The 17526-nt window shown below is 44.5% G+C and overlaps 1 protein-coding gene across 1 annotated transcript in view; it reads right to left on the bottom strand.

The window, feature by feature from the left end:
* Window positions 1-17526, bottom strand: part of csmd2 (CUB and Sushi multiple domains 2) — a gene marked incomplete at both ends in the record, with an annotated part of 366782 nt that overhangs the window by 12759 nt on the left and 336497 nt on the right. The window contains 6 exons of the mRNA XM_084080385.1: window positions 1505-1684; window positions 2000-2111; window positions 3229-3302; window positions 5585-5758; window positions 8693-8866; window positions 9719-9898. Coding sequence (XP_083936511.1) covers window positions 1505-1684; window positions 2000-2111; window positions 3229-3302; window positions 5585-5758; window positions 8693-8866; window positions 9719-9898 — 894 coding nt within the window. The remainder of the gene's footprint in view (window positions 1-1504; window positions 1685-1999; window positions 2112-3228; window positions 3303-5584; window positions 5759-8692; window positions 8867-9718; window positions 9899-17526) is intronic.

Here is a 17526-nt window from a genome sequence, read left to right on the forward strand (position 1 = left end):
TAATGTTTCATAATCTTAAACGTGCATGTGCATGTGCATGTGCGTGTGCTGTGCGTGTGCGTGTGCGTGTGTGTGTGCGTGCCACACAAATGAGTGGTTCCATGCCGTGTAAATGCCCTGTTATCCCGCGCCTGGGTTGTTGGCCGGAAACAGATGATCTACAAGCTCACAAAGCGTCGCATTTGCGCCGCATTGTGAGCTTATAGATCGGCTATTTTCGGTGCACGACACCCACGCGCAACTAAGCATAACGCAGGCCTAATTGTGTGATGGATGGCCGTCCCATTCTGGCGTGTGTCGGAGGATGAGCAAGTGTTAACACAGCCATTCATCAACATTAGCTGAATCCCCCTATCACTAAACATTAGCCACCACTCTCCAGCCAACAATACAAAACCCAGTGGTTTGAATAAACATTGCTAATGAAAATCGCACATTATAATATGATGAGGCACCTAGAATGAGGCAAGTGCTTGGCTGGAAATGAGAACGGAATTATGCTCACTTATACTCTTTTTAGTCTGAAATAAAGAAAATGTTAAGTATGCACGGTCATTGTGTGTGTGTGTGTGTGTGTGTGTGTGTGTGTGTGTGTGTGTGCGTGCGTGCGTGCGTGCGTGCGTGCGTGCGTGCGTGCGTGCGTGCGTGCGTGCGTGTGTGTGTGTGTACACGCACGGGCGTGCGTGCAGCTTTGTATTTCAAATTCTATCTGGCAAAAGAGCTGGGATGAGCCACCAGCTGTTCGCATTAGTTGCGTAATAAAAATATATTCTTGAAAACTAAACCGCATCTGTGTGCTTCTGCTTCTGCTAACGTATTTGCATTTTTAACTTTCCGTATATTGCATCTCTCTTGTATTGCTCTTAACCCAGGGACTGCAGATGCAAATTAGTCACAGTACATTGCTAACTCTGGTCCAACAGTTCTGCTGTGTATGACTCATGTTAAATAAATAAATAAACAAAATAAATAAATAAAATATGAAGTTGAAGCACCATCGTTTGAAGCTAACCATGGTGTGTTCCTTACCCCAGTGGTTCTCAAACTTTTTCATGTCAAGGACCCCCCAAATTATATGTATTTGGCCACGGACCACCATCTAAAAAATATTGCGCTATGAGCTTGTACGGTATATCTGCATTTTTTTTATAGCCAAAGTATAAAATATGGTTTGAATGATTGTGACGCTATCAGGGGCGTAGCCACGGTGGGCATAGCTAGGCCTGGGCCCACCCATTTGTTTTTTCTGCCCACCCAAAAAAAAAAAAAAAAAAAAAAAAAAATATATATATATATATATATATATATAACTTTATTTTTATTTTTTTTATATCATATTCAGCCAGTTTGATAACCACGTGCTCGGTCCGTGCACACATGCACCCACCCACAACTCCCTTAGCCCAGCCTCGGTTAGCGTTCTGGCTACGCCACTGGACACTATATTAACACATTTTGCTGGGGACCCCCTTGTAAAACCCCACTTTGAGAACCATTGCCTTACCCGCGCAGAGGGGAGGCTTTCCCGTCCAGCTCCCGTCCGACCTGCAGGTCCTGTGCTCAGATCCCCCCGCCAGGTAGAAGCCAGGCTGACAGGTGTAGATCAGGGTGTAGCCCAAGGACGGTAGCTCTATGGCGCTCACATCCGCCTGGGCTGGCAGCTCTGGTTGGCTGCAGTGGTGGGCTGGATGCATAGTTAAGATAGAAAGATACCGTTATTGATCCTGCGGGAAATCATTTCAGGTGCTAGAGACAGCACAGCAGTAAAAGTTACAGACACAGGGCAACGATTGGATGGATGGATGGAGACAAAAGGACACGATGCAGAGGTGGTGGTAAGTTGAGATGGATAAAATCATTATTATTTATGTATGTAGTAGACAGGTTGTGTGTGTGTGTGTGTGTGTGTGTGTGTGTGTGTGTGTGTGTGTGTGTGTGTGTGTGTGTGTGTGTGTGTGTGTGTGTGTGTGTGTGTGTGCGCGTGTGTGTGTACACTGACCGATGCACTCTGGTTGGAAGCCGCTCCAGGTGAGGTTGGGCAGGCAGGTACGTGAGATGGAACCCTGCAGCAAATAACCCTTCCTACAGCTGAAGAACACAATGCTGCTGATCTGGAGGGTTAAAAAAAACACACACACACACACACACACACACACACACACACACACACACACACACACGTTATGTTTTGGCTTTACATACATATGGTAAGCATGCGTGCAGTGCACACATTCACTGTTACAACTACAACTACTACATCGCTGACTTCCATCCAGGCTGTGGCTGCATGTTGGTTACTTGTTCACATACAGCATGCTATGTCATATACACACATACTGTTTGCTTGACCTCAGATGCTTAACTAATTATTTTTTTTACTGTAAATAGCACGTTGTTGAGACAGATGCTAGTGTGATGTTCGCCTGGTATCCTAGCTACTGTACTTTGAAGCACTACATTGTTCTTCTTTGCACTGTACTTACAGTACATGTGCACTTTTAAGTCACTCTGGATAAGAGTGTCTGCTAAATGCGATGCGATGTGCACAGCCTAGTTATCAAATCAGCCTAAAGCTCCTTACACACCGGGTGCGATTTTTTCATGCGAATAATACGTTTTTTTTAAAAAGTCAATGCAAGCTTCCATGGAGCGAAAAAGCGAAGTGAAAACACGTCTTAATTATTTGGAACGAGTCCGAATTTTGCGTATTTTCGCATAATCGCCGGTGTGTAATGACCTTATTTAGTCTTCACGCTGTACCACAGCAGTATGACATATAAATGCCATTTCTAGAGTGTTGATTTTTGTGTGTGTAACATTTTGCATTTGACCTAAACTTGCTACATGGATTCGGATTTGAATGAGAGCAGATGTGCTGCATTAGCACAGGATTCTTTTTTTATTATTATTTTGCGAACAGGGGCTTACTGATGTGATTTTGTTAACTAAGTATGCTGGCACAGTAACCAATCTGTTGCTTTAATGAAACGCAGGGAAAATAACTCGTGTCCAGAATCAGCATAAGTTAGGGATTTTCAAGTTCGTATGCAGCTAACACATCAGCACAGTATGGCGCTATGAAATCTCCTCCGCAGATGTATGGCCACGATTCATTGCCTGTGATAGACTAAGTACACAGCAAAATCCTGTTGTGTTCATTTAGCTGTGAGAGTGTACAAAATGTGTTCACCCTCCGAGTTACAAATGGATAGTGAAGTATATTCTCACCTGGAAGCCCTGACTGTTGTTCTGACTCCCAAACAGGGGAGCGCCGGGGTCACCGCAGGTGGTGTGACTTGGGTCTGTAACAACAAACCGTGTTAATTGCACAACACAATCTTTTCATGTGAACTGTGGCAAAAAAACGTGCCCTGTTTATTTTTATGATGTCTCTCAGGACGCCTGAGTGCGCACACACACACACACACACACACACACACACACACACACAATTAATATTTAGTCAGGCCTGGGGCTGCATACACACAGGCATGATTGAAGGTCATAAATTAACGAATGCTGGCTACACTGCGCAAACTGTATGCGTGTAAGCACACGTATGCGCACACACGCACGCACGCACGCACGCACGCACGCACGCACACACACACACACACACACACACACACACACACACACACACACACACACACACACACACACACACACACACACACACACACACACACACAGGCAAGGAAAACACACAAAACCACACACTCAAGGACACAGACACACACATAGAGCAACACGCACCAACACACACACCCACAGAGAGACATAAATCCGACAAAGTGATTCATTAGTAAGCCCGTCTGTGATGTGAAGCGGCTCTGTATCCTTGCTCTGTGCAGCTTACAACACAATGACAAGCTCTCAGGCCTTATCACTCCACACAACCCTCTTAATCAATTACCAAAGTCTGCAGCCAAGGATGTGTTCGATTACATTATCACCCCACCAGTCCCACAAACGCATTGTGTTGATCCATAGAGGTTCAATCACAACTTATGTAAGCTGTTGTACCTTAGTGGGTGGGAGCTCAGTGGCAGTGTTGCCATGTTCGCTTATTAATAAGCTACTTTGGGCTTGTTTTTCTGCATGTAAATATTGGTAGTTGCGGGTTGCGTTTTTTTAGGCTTGTTTCGTAAGTGTAGTTGCTTATTTGTAGCCTGGTAAAGGTAAACCATCCCGGTCGCATGAATTCTTGCTTATTTGGGCTTCCTTCCTAAATATTGTTTCAACCAGTGGTTCTCAAACATTTTCATGTCAAGGACCCCCAAATAAATTTTATTTCTCTGCGGACACCCAATCTGAAAGTATTTTGTGCCAGGGAGCCCCGTACCAGATTTGTGTTGTTAAAATGTTTCAAAAATATTCCCCATTTGTCACTTTTTTGACCAGATTTTTTTTTAAATAGCAGTTTTACAAGCTCACAACGTGTTGCATCGCAACGCATTGTGAGCTTGTAGATCGTCTATTTTCAAATAGCCTACGTACGTATGTATAGGTTTAAAGTGCTCATGTGGCCTATAGTTGCTTCTTTTGGGCTTGTTAGACCTGGTTGCTTATTTATCTCGCAAACCATGGCAGCACTGTTCAGTGGGCCATTTGATCTGCTCTACAGAGAAGGGAGCATTGCCGCCTGCAAAACTTTTAATGGCTGCTTCACTTTACCAATAATAATCTCCACGTTATATAATGTGCCTTCAAAGCGTGTAATGTGCGCATCCACTACCTACTGTATTCATGTCCTATCATAATGGGTTCCTTTTGCACTCGCTTAATGCTCTGTGTCTTAATTGTCTTAACCACTAGAACACTAGTGACCCTACCCTGGGCATGTCGGAATAGGCAAACATTTGGCGACAATAGGTAAACCTTCAGCAAAAATAGCAGATCTACAAGTATGGAGGCCTGGGGGGCCGCGGTCAATGACGTACTGTAGGTAGGTTCAAATGTAATTTAGATAGCATGTTATTTAGACAGATGCTAGGTTCATTGTTTACCTGGTATCCTATGGTTTCTATAGTTTCAATGTACCATTTTTTTTTATTATAGTAGCCTATGTTGTTTAGACTGATTCTACAGTAGGTTCTTGGTTTATGTGATCCAAGTTTACTGAGGCACTACACCGTCTCTCTGCATTTGATGTACAGTACAGTATGTGTTTACCTTGCTTGTAAGGCGCTCTGGATAAAGAGCGTCTGCTAAATGCCTAAATTGTAAATTGTATATAGGGTTTAAGTGCTTAGTGTATGGTATAAAGCACTTTAAATTGCCTTGTTGCTGAAATGTTCTATAGAAATAAACTTGCCTTGTATTACAATGCGGTAACTTAAGGGGCAAAATGAAGTCAGAGGCTTTCACTGCATTCTCTGGCGGTTACTTTCCGAACGGGAAAGTTAATATGCTTTCACGAGTGCCTCTCTCGGGGCACCAAACTATCAGAGAGGCCAATTTGAGAACACTCAACAATCCCTGAAATAGTCGCATTTATAAGGGGAAATCAAAGTCATAGCCAGAATATCAACGGAGTAATCTCAATTGAAAGACCTCGCACACCTCCCTGCCTCATGCTCACCTATGCAGGAGGGCTGCGTTCCGCTCCAGGTGCCGTCGTACTGACAGTACCTCCTGGACGAGCCCACCAGGACCAGAGGAGGGTAACAGGAGAAGGACACAGAGGAGAGGTAGGTGAAGCCTCGATCCTCCCTGCGCCCCTGAGCTGGGATCCCCGGGTCTCCACAGAACACAGCTACACAGAGAAAGAGGGGGAGAGACACAGGGGGGAGGAAGAAAGAGAAAGAGAGAAAGAGAGTGTGTATGTGGCGCTGTTATGGCGACAGGTGGAGTGGTGTGTTCGTCTCGTCTTCCTGGTGTTTGGACTAAATCTCCTAGTTTATGGTTAGTTTTTAGTTTATCTGCCGATGTCTTTTATGCTTCAAGAGTCAGTTTGGACTACTGGGGGAAGTTTAACAACTTATGGACTACTAAGTAAGGACATTTGTTGAAGTGTAACCTGTTGCGTGGTCCCTGGGGACAAATGAACTAGAAGGCTATCACGCTGATGGATCCAAACGGAATTGGGATTATCCGCTACACAAGGGAAAGCCTTCTGTCGATGCGGGGAGACTATCAGTTACAGACATTACACGGATGTTTTGATAGAATGAGATCATACAATCAGACACCGGACTACCAGCGGAGTTCAACGCGGAGCTCAACGAGGAAGCGGGGGAGGAGAGGAGGAGTGGGGCAGAGGCTCGATCACGATTGTAACGGCAGTGATAAACAAAGCGGGGGTGGGCTATGTATGTACATACATGACGCATGGTGTAAAACTGTCAAAATACGGAGTCATATTGTTCACCTGACATCGAACTGCTCTCTGTGAATCTGAGACCTAGATATCTCTCCCGTGAATTTGGCCGGCTGAACATTGTTCTGGTTTACATCCCCCCCTCCTCTGGCAATATACCCGCACAGCAGAGGCTATCTCTGCGTGCGTTCATCGCATAGAGAACGATGCCCCAGACGCCACTGTCTTAACATTGGGCGACTACAACAGCTGTCGGCTCAAAAAGACTTAAAGAGTTATGGTAACGTGAAGAAAGCATATAGGGCATACACGAAACCCCCATTAAGTACAGCTGATCATAATGCCATTTAGTCCCCATGAGGAGGTGGAAGGGTGCTCAAGAGAACAAACCCTTATAAGGCCCCAGGTCCTGACAACATCCGTGGGCGCTTGCTGAAGGTTTGTCATGAGCAGCTGGCTGAGGTCTTCTGTAATCCCTTTAACCGTTCTTTGTCTGAACACTCCATACCAATCATATGGAAGTCCTCCATCATTTGCCCAGTCCCTAAGAAAAGTAACCCCACTGCAATAATGACTACCGCCCCGTAGCCTTAACATCTCTGGTGATGAAGAGCTTTGAAAGGCTCATTCTACCTCAGCTACAGAGGGAGGTTAGTGGGCTTACAGACTCGGAGAAGTGTAAGTCCTTTGTCAGGATGGTATTTGTGGACTTCTCAAGAGCATTTTACACCGTGCAACCTTATCTGATGGGACAGAAACTCCTCCGGATGAATGTCAACCCCCACCTCATACTGCTCATTCTCTCTTTCCTCACAGATAGACACCAGACCGTTAGATTCAACGGCAACTACAGCTCCAACAGAACTGTATCTACTGGGGCAGAACAAGGATCTGTCATCTCACGAGTCCTGTTCACCCTGTATACAGATGACTGTAGCAGCTCAGACCCTGAGATGCTGTTCATCAAGTACTCTGATGACAGTTATCGTCGACACCACTAACTCGCATCATTGGGATAATGGAAAGGTTTGCAGAGTGGTGTGAGAACAACTTCCTTCCTGGACCTAAACCCCAGCAAAACTAAGGAACTGCTGGTGGACTTCAGGCATGAACCGCCCACTCCCCCCGGGCCCTGGAGATAAATGGCCTGACAATAGAGTGCGTTGAGGAGTTTAAATACCTTAACACCACCATCAACCACAAGCTCGCCTTTAAGACCAACGCTGAGAGTATTCACTCTAAGTGCCAACAACGACTGTTCTTCCTCAGGAATTCAAGCCTTTGAGGAATCCATAATGACCTTCAACATCACTGCACGGTGTGGCGTGATGCGCACCATCAACTGGAAACCTCTCGACAGGGTTGTTAAGATCAGTGGTAAGAGATCATTGGGAAGGACCAGGAGCCACTCAGCAGTATCCACACGAAACGGACAGTAAAGAAGGCCTCTCAAATAGCTGAGGACAACACACACACCCTTCACACCCATTACAGGCTAATGCCCTCAGGCTGTCGATACAGAGCCTCGACATTCTCCAAGAGGTGCTCAGCTAGCTTCGTGCCTGACTCCATCAGACTGCTGAACGCCGTCCGGGTCTGGTGGAGCCCGGACTGCCCCCCCCCCCCCCCCAAGACGTTGAACTATTTAACTATTTAAACAGACTCCCCTTCCAACTGATAGGTAGTTTGCATATCGTTTATATTATTTATATACATATAGAATTGTATATGCATATAAACATATGGATTTTTATATATAATGCTTTTAAGTACTGCAGTTTTAAATGTCGTTTTTCTTTATAGTGACCTGGGTATCTATGTATTCTGACTGTATGTTGTCTTCTTTTAACCTCTGTACAATCTATATCTAAGACACCCGAAAGGAAAATAAAGTAGTTTGAAGTTTGAAAGAAAGAAGATTAAGTTTGAGATTATTATGATCAATAAGTAATGTTTGATGTGTTTGATGATCATGTCATTGTAATGCTCATATCACTATTAATACATTGAGAGCATTCAACAAAATTTCATATTTTGCTTCTTTTTGTTTGCTTTGTCAGCAAAACAAACCGTAAGAAAAACAAACCGATGCCACATATCGTCGCCTTGTATCTCCATATTTAGACGTTTAATGTTTTTTCGCACATTTATGCCCTACATCATACAAGATTGTCGCACAAAAGTAGTGAAAATAGCCGATCTACAAGCTCACAACGCCTCGCATTGCGAGGCGTTGTGAGCTTGTAGATCGGCTACTTTCAATATTTTAAAAGGTTTCCACCCGACAGCGACGATATGTATTATTTATATATGAACCACTGCTATTAATAATCAAGGAATAAATGAATAGTCAATGAATAGTGCACTTACGGAAGCACTGGGGCTTCTCTCCGCTCCAGTTGCCCGGGCCCTGGCAGGTGAGGACCGTGGGAAGGGAGAGCTGATAGCCTTGGTTGCAGGCATAGCTGATGCTGGAGCCCCAGGTGAAGTCGGTGCCCACCACCTGCCCGTTGGGGATGACGGGCGGAGCCGCACACACGATGGCTGGAAGGACGCCACACCAAGGTTATTATAACGAAAAATAAAAATTTAAAAACATTTTCGTTAACTGAAATACAAGAACTAATAACTAACTGAAACTGCATTGTGTGTTTACAAAACAAACTAAAACGAATTGAAATGATAGACAAAATGTCCTTAGTTTTCGTTTTAGTTCATTTATTTATAAGCTTATTCAGTAACTGAATATATTTTTTAAATATAAATAAAATATTTATATTTAAATAAAATGTAAAAACTATTATTTACTTATAAAAACTAATACAAACTAGCAAATCTGCTCTAGAAACTAATTTAAAACTAACTGAATTAGAAAAAAAAAATCTAAACGAACTAAAACTAAACTAAAATCCCAAACTATTATAACCTTGCACCACACAGAAACAAACCCGTTGTACGTACAGCAAGAGCTTGTATTACCTCAAGCCTGATTTGTACTTACAGTCGTATAATGGTGTTCCGTGGCCAGAATAGCAAATCTATACGTTCACATTGGAACGTGTTGTGAGCTCGTAGATCGGCTATTTTTGGACGAGGGACACATTCCTACGGCTATAAATTAGGCATTACTTTACCTTTGATCGGAAAGAGAAGACCTACATTGGGGTGTTATTTAATTCAGTTGGGGTGCTCTGTGCTTTGATTTCTTTATAGAGGGTTACATAATGGGACCATTACTTCAGAATGAATATCGAAGCTGAGGGAAATTATAATTATTCAGAATGCCTCGGTGGCTTAAAAGGAACACAAAGAACTTTTTGTTCCTTCCTTCCCATTCACTGTACTTCCAGGAGTATAATCAGATTACGATCTCCATCGTGTTTGTGTGTATAATACCTTTACACTGGGGTTTGGTTCCATTCCAGGTGCGGTCCTTGGTGCAAATGAGCGTGGAGGCCCGGTCGGCGTCCATGGTGAAACCTGGAGTGCACTGGTAGCTGACGCTGTGGTTGTATGTGAAGTCACTCCCCAACCTCACACCGTTGGCCGGGACCCCCGGGTCGCCGCAGTTTATCACTGCAGAGATGGAGGAATGAGATGGAGGAATGAGATGGAGGAATGAGATCAGAGTTAGAGGTGTGTTTTGCATGTGAGAAAGAGAGAGAGAGAGAGAGAGAGAGAGAGAGAGAGAGAGAGAGAGAGAGAGAGAGAGAGGAGAATCAAAGCAAAGTAAGCAGAAAGGGCTGAGCTCTCATTTAGACATTAGTGGGGGAAAAAAAACAATAGACGGATGCAGATGAAAAGGCGACGGATGGAACAAATCACTCCTTGAATGAAATGCCCCAATTAAATCCGCCATCGTTGATACGGTTTGCTACCGCATCATGGCTGAGCCATATTATTTGATGATTTCATTTGCTTAGCTTTTGATTGTATTTGTTAAGGCGGTAAATCAATATCATGCACTTAGGGTGGAATACAAACGAGTAAACAAACTACTTAAAACCGTCTCAAAAGCTGTATGATCCCGGCAGCCTAGAAACCCAGCAACACTCCAATTAAGACTCTGCTACTGCTGGACATATTTAACATGCAGTTTACAATTCAGACATTTAGCAGACGCTCTTATCCAGAGCGACTTTCTATAAGCAAGGTGAACACATACGTCAAATGCAGAGAGACAGTATCGTTGCTCAGTAAACTGGGATCACAGTTAAACCATAACCTAGCATCAGTCTAAATAATATACTATCAAAAATAAGTTGTACAATGTTAATCTGTACAATGTAAACATTCTGAATAATACCAACTAGAGGAATTAGTGCACAGTCTGTGACAGAGCAGCAAGTTCAAGTCAAGCCTCAAGTTTTGGAAACAGGTCTCCTATCTCCAGCTCTGCCCATCTCCATGACTGAAGTTTGGCAGTGCCCAGGCAGTTACCAAGATGACTTCAAATCAAGGCTAAACTAACAGTAGACCTGTGTGCTGAGACACTGAAACATTTCAACTTGCTTTGTTCTTTGAATACACTATTGCTCCAGAGTTCTACTGGGTCAAATCTGAATGAGTTTTTCCTTCTTCTTGTGTCTTGAGGCAAATCAGGTCTAAAGTAAGTAAAGTAATAAGCAAATCAAGTCTCATGGCACAGGAGTCTATAAGCCCAGTGTCAAGTCCTGTTTTTCGCAACGTAGCCTACTGTAAGTCTGGGGAGAATCTAAGGGCCCTATTTTGGGGAAACAGGGAACCAGCATGAAGCACAGTCAACAGCATGGCTGAGGCGTGGTGATGGATTCTTTTTAACATTTTCTAGACTGGAGAAGGGCGGAGTAGCTGTGGTAGAGTGGTGAGATGGGTTGGATGATCATAGGTATCCAGCAGAGTGGCCTGTCTGTTCTGTATGACAGTCAGGTGGTGAAGCGGGCGAATTCCATTAGAGCCTGACTGATGCCAGATTTGTCAGATACTGTATGCCGATCCCAATTTTGGAGAAGTTTATATTTGAGAACATTTAACTTAAAAGCAACTAAATACAAATAAACACAAATACCTTTTACAAATTACAAATCTTCATAATATGAAAATAATTCAAATGTAATTACTATTATACTATGAACAAGTAAATCTAAATATCTAAATATAAACTCAACCAGTGTCTTCTATTCTATTCGAAGACATTTTTTAAATTGCCTATCTATAAGCTTGTAGATCGGGACACACCAGCTGCATAATTGACCATATCAATGGCATCATCGGCGAAACCGATATATCGGTCTGGCTCTAAATTTCATCTCGTCTGACTACACCCACCCTCTTCATCAGGAGCTTCAATTCCTACCCCCCAGCACCCGCTGACGATTCCCCTCAGTCAAGACAAACAGTTACAAACACTCATTCATCCCCACAGCTACCACCATTACCCTCCTCAACGTAGGGACAAAGAGGTAGCTCACCCATCATGCTGATCTCTGTTTGCGTTTTGCCGCTGGAAAGTTTCTGTTGATGTATTTGTTATTTTTATTATTGCAATGCTATGCTGGTCATACTTTATGACAGGTTAGTTATCATTGTATTGTTCTTATTGCTGTTCTGATGATTATGCTTTGCTTGTTCATTGATGCAGTGCTGCTGAGTCTGTGCTACTCTTACTAATGTGATTTCATGTTTGTTTGTATTTTATGTTGCACTCAGTGCTGCAAAACCGATTGCCCTTCAGGGACAAATAAAGTTGAAGTTGATTAAGCGAATATATTGTCAGTGGGTGTGTTGCAGGTGGATTCAATCAAGACCAATCAAATTATCGCTTTTCATTACATTTAAGAGCAGTGTGCTGTGTGTACAGTAACTTCCACAGAAGAACCCTACGGTATGCAAATATTATTACTTCCTATAGTCTCTGTCTAGGCGCACAACAGTTGTCTCTACATGCCGGTAGGCCTGTTTCAAGCAGGAGGGCAGCAGACGGTGCAAATACTGGTTCTTGTTGACTCAAAATTGCAGTACACTGCTGACAGGCAAACAATACCTGCCCTAATGCACCCTCCTTCTTCATGGGCACATGGCAATTAAGTCCCTAAAATATCAAACACATGCAGGCGGGGAAAACATGCACTGCGCCCTGGACATTTTTCAATTAGCATCTCACGCCAATGTGCCAACTCCAAAATGTAACTACTCCAAAAACAACTCATAATAGTGCAATAGTGCAAATTAGAAATACAATCGTGCCCTTTTTTTTCTTTCAGCAAACTTTCAGCATAGTTAGTAATTGCCATAATATACAGGGGTGCACATAACTTTTTAGGTCTGGTACGCAGAAGAGCACCTGGACATGTGACTTGGTGCGCATGGCGCCCGTCCCGTTTTGTCAACAGAGGGGGGGGGGGGGGGGGGGGGGGGGGGGGTTCAGCACGGTGCCCACCGGACAGTTTTGTCAACGGGGGGGGGGGGGCGGGGGCGAGAAAAAAAGGACGCTCTGCTTCTAAATTCCGCCGATTTTTGCCGTTTTTTTTTCTCACGCTGTTAGATAAAGCCCCCAAGGTTGGTGCCCTGTGCTGCTGCGCTGATTTTATCCGCCAGATTGGGACGTTCACGGCATATTTTGCACCATTACGGTGCGTTCATCATCGGTGACGAGTGCCTCTAACAGCCGCTGCTGGCTGCGTGCACGCAGCGAGGCAATGCGAGGCGATGCGAGGCGACGCGAGTCATATCTCTACCCCTGTGCCTAATGGCTGTACATGGGGCCGACGCGTGCTTTAGAGTGATTGTGTGAGTGTGGCTTCAGGAAGTAAATTCCTAGCCTCGATCTCCAGGCTTTTATTTTTTAGTTTTGCTAAAAAATAAAAGCTTGGAAATTCCTGTCCCAGCTGTTGGTGCGCAAAAGCGCCTTGCGTCGTCTGATGTGGTGCGCATTTTTTATTTTGGGTGCGCATGCGCACCTGCGCACCAGTTATGTGCACCCCTGATAATATACATTTTCAGCTGTGGAGGGAAGTCAGATTTGACCTCTGAAAGGTTAAATCTGGAATGGAATAGTGGACATTTTGGATTTGACCTCTCACGGTCCTCAGAGGTCAAATCTGACTTCCCTCCAAACATTATTGCATATAATAACTATGCTGAAAGTTTCATGCTTCTTACAAGAAGAGAACAATTTGCTAAAAAAACATGGGAGCTTATCCGCTGTACTCTTAAGTCTCAAGTCAACTCTGGGCTGCGATTCCCAATAGCCTGACTGAACGCGTGCATAGTCCTTTAAAGGTCAACTCCCCCAGGTTTGGGAGTTTTCTGGGAAGACTTGTTATGTGATGAGACATGTCCCTTGGTGTGATAGGTCTCCAAAGTCACACAAAGCATTTTATCTTCTCATTGCTCACTTTCCCTCTGGCATTGCAAACTGTCTAACCTGGAAGGGGGGTAAGAGAGAGTGGGTTAAGAGAGAGTGAGTAACAACACTGGCAGCTCTCACTAGGTGACTCAGCAACAACACAGCCTGAATCTCCATCTTCAGCGAAGACGCTGGGAATCTGGGGCAGGACAGGAAATGTACAATGAAGGAGCATGCAGTAATGCCTGACAACGTCTAAACTCTGGGCAGAATCCCCAGAAGCCTGAGGGTTCCCGGAGCCTCCCCAGAGCTGCAGAGTCCCCCCCCCCCCCTGACTAAACAAATGCTTGTATAGTTTTCTCACTGCAGAAGCTGCACTGCGCCGCCTGCAGCCAAAATGTCTGCCCAGGACCCTCATAACCAGGGGTGCACATAACTGGTGCGCAGGTGCGCATGCGCACCCAAAATAAAAAATGCGCACCACATCAGGCAACGCGAGGCGCTTTTGCGCACCAACAGCTGGGACAGGAATTTCCAAGCTTTTATTTTTTAGCAAAAATAAAAAATAAAAGCCTGGAGATCGAGGCTAGGAATTTACTTCCTGAAGCCACACTCACACAATCACTCTAAAGCACCCGTCGGCCCCATGTACAGCCATTAGGCGGAGGGGTAGAGATACTGTATGACTCGCGTTGCCTCGCATTGCCTCGCTGCGTGCACGCAGCCAGCAGCGGCTGTTAGAGGCACTCGTCACCGATGATGAACGCACCGTAATGGTGCAAAATATGCCGTGAACGTCCCAATCTGCGCAGCAGCACAGGGCAACAACCTTGTGGGCTTTATGTAACAGCGTGAGAAATTAAAACGGCGAAAATCGGCGGAGTTTAATTAGAAGCAGATCGTCCTTTTTTTCTCGCACCCCCCCCCCCCCCCCCCCGTTGACAAAACTGTCCGGTGGGCACCGTGCTGAACCCCCCCCCCCCCCGTTGACAAAACTGTCCGGGCTGAACCCCCCCCCCCCCCGTTGACAAAACTGTCCGGGCTGAACCCCCCCCCCCCCGTTGACAAAACGGGACGGGCTGAACCCCCCCCCCCCCCCCCCCCCCGTTGACAAAACGGGACGGGCGCCATGCGCACCAAGTCACATGTCCAGGTGCTCTTCTGCGTACCAGACCTAAAAAGTTATGTGCACCCCTGCTCATAACCCAGGGGAGTCCAATCCAGCCCGTGGGATACTTTTGAAGAATAAAAATAATAATAATCATCTCTCTGTGTGTGGCAGCCACTCTCTCTGATCTTGCCACTACCATACTGGCAATACTGCCATTCATCAAAAAAAAAATGGAGGTGGCAGGTAAAGTACCCACTGTGAGTAAGCACCTAGTGGGAGGGCCCCACTTTACATCTGGCAGGTGCTTTCCTAACAGCAAAGTTAATATGCTTTCCATTGAGTGTTGTCTCTCTAAGGGCACCAAAGTATCTCAGAGGCCAATTTGAGAACACTCAACACTCTCGTCACATAGTCACATTATTTATATTATTGCAGTTGATGAGAGCATAGACGTGACTGATGAAGCTCAATTGGGAAAAGTTATCTGTGGTGTCCATGCGCCTTTGACGGTCACCGAGGAGTTTGAGGAGCTGGTGCCGAGGCGTTATGTAGCAAAGGCCTGAAAATGGATGATAGCAGTGTAGTAATTAAAACAGTTAATTTATTAGAGCCAAGGGACTCAACCATCAGCTATCTGATGCTCTTTTGTCTGAAATGTATTTTGCCTGCATTGCCACACTGAAGTTAGGGCAAACGTTTCTTTCAATTAGGCTACATATAGATATTAGACTATTCATGAACGAGAAAGGGAAGCCAGTGGTTAGTTGGATGACCCAGATTGGGTTTATGATCTTGCATTCTTGGTGGATATAGCAGTTGAATGTGCTTAACCTCTTTTATTCTGGCTTGTGCGCAGGCGTCGGTCAGGTCGGCAGCTTGCTGCAGTTGCTCTTGTTGGTTATTGCAACTTTGGTTTTGCATTGCCTTGGATGTGATTTGCTGATGAGAGCGGCTGTGGTTCTTAATTCCCTTCGGGCATTAATAAAGTATTTCTATTCTATTCCTATTTTGGTCAAGACTTTATAGAAATTATACATTTCATATTTTTTCAATAAACATTTCATAATTTTCTAAATACAAGCAAAATAGTCCATCTACAAGCACACAATGTCTTACAATGCGACACGTTGTGAACTTGTAGATTGTTATTCGACATGCAACAAAGTACATAGGGCTTAAGTGTTTATGTTAACATGCATGACCACAACAAAGTCGTTACAGACAATGCTTGAATTGGGACTGGTAGTGGTATAGTCACTGGTACAGAGTATTGGTTCGCCTTACTTTTTCCTACCTGTTGCTTACTGCAGCTTACTAGTGAAAATGTATGCACGTTGGGAAGCCGTGAACACCACACATTCGGAGGCACTTTGAATGTCACTCTGGATAAGAGCGTCTGCTAAATAACATCAAATGAGCAGGCTGTGCCCGACTGCACTCGTTCTCCCAGTGCTTTCAAGGCTCTTCGCCTTTTGCCACGGCCACACTCACTGAGGAAATGATAGATTTCATTTGGACCAAACGCCACCTGAGTTTCAAAGTTGGATACAGTGATTAACGGTTGCATATAAGGCAAAGAAATCATCACTCCAAAATCAGTGAGGAGTGTTAATGAATGGAACAACCTAATTCATTATGAACTTTGGCATTTTCTCATCTGAATTGGTTCTTTGGTATGATCAAAATGTACGTCTTCGGAACCATTGGGGAAGGTATTACGCTGATATGGCTTTTGATCATATTTATGCTGCTACTACTGTCTTTTTGTTTTCGTTTTTTGTCTTCCTGGTTATGGCGTGCTTTTCCGACTTCCGTGTCCTGTCATCTATTTGTTCTACTGATTTGTGTCTCCAGTTCCCCCATGAGTATCCTAAAAGTCATCCCTTCAACCTGCCTGACCGATATACAGTTTTCTTTCTTTCTTTCTTTCTTTCTTTCTACACACTGCTCGATGGATCAAGCCTGATTTGTTCTCATTGCATGCTGGTGCCGTGCACCTAAAATAGCAGATCTACAAGAACTTGTGTATTGTCTGCTATGTTTGCTGCCTGACAAGATGTGCTACCAAGTGTAACTCAGGCTTTAGTATCTTTCAATTCCATCCATAAGGAAACTGGGTCTCTTTGAGCCAGGATGGGTGCACATGACCTCTATTTGCTACAGGGTCTCTTGGCTGTCTGCCGCGGCAGCTGTGTGCCCATTGTGTGATAATGATGAAGGGCTGTCAGTCAGGCCCGCGCTCTCTGCACGGACCCTGGCATGACTCACTTGCCTAATACCGAAGAAAACACACCACAACCTCTCTCACACACACACACACAGACACACACACACACACACACACACACACACACACACACACACACACACACACACACACACACACACACACACACACACACACACACACACACACACACACACACACACACACACACACACACACACACACACACACACGTCATGCAGCACATGTGAAAGGAGGCAACAGGATCTAGAAAGGCAACTCTTACTTCCAAATGATCGACCAAGTATAAGGTATTTTTCTGTATGTTTATCCATCTGTCTAACATGTTCAAGCAATAACACAAAAGTAACAATGAATGTATTAACACTGATGTGAAAAGAGTAGCCAACACAGCACTATATCTTTTTAGCTGAATTACGACAGCAGGGCCAGTCATATAAATGCAAATATCACTGACTGACTGACTGAGGAAGATGCACCGTTGTTCAGCCGGTCGGCGTAACAGCGAACTAACCAAT

Source organism: Gymnoscopelus microlampas, assembly GCF_963454915.1.
Source record: "Gymnoscopelus microlampas genome assembly, chromosome: 15".
NCBI lineage: Eukaryota > Metazoa > Chordata > Actinopteri > Myctophiformes > Myctophidae > Gymnoscopelus > Gymnoscopelus microlampas.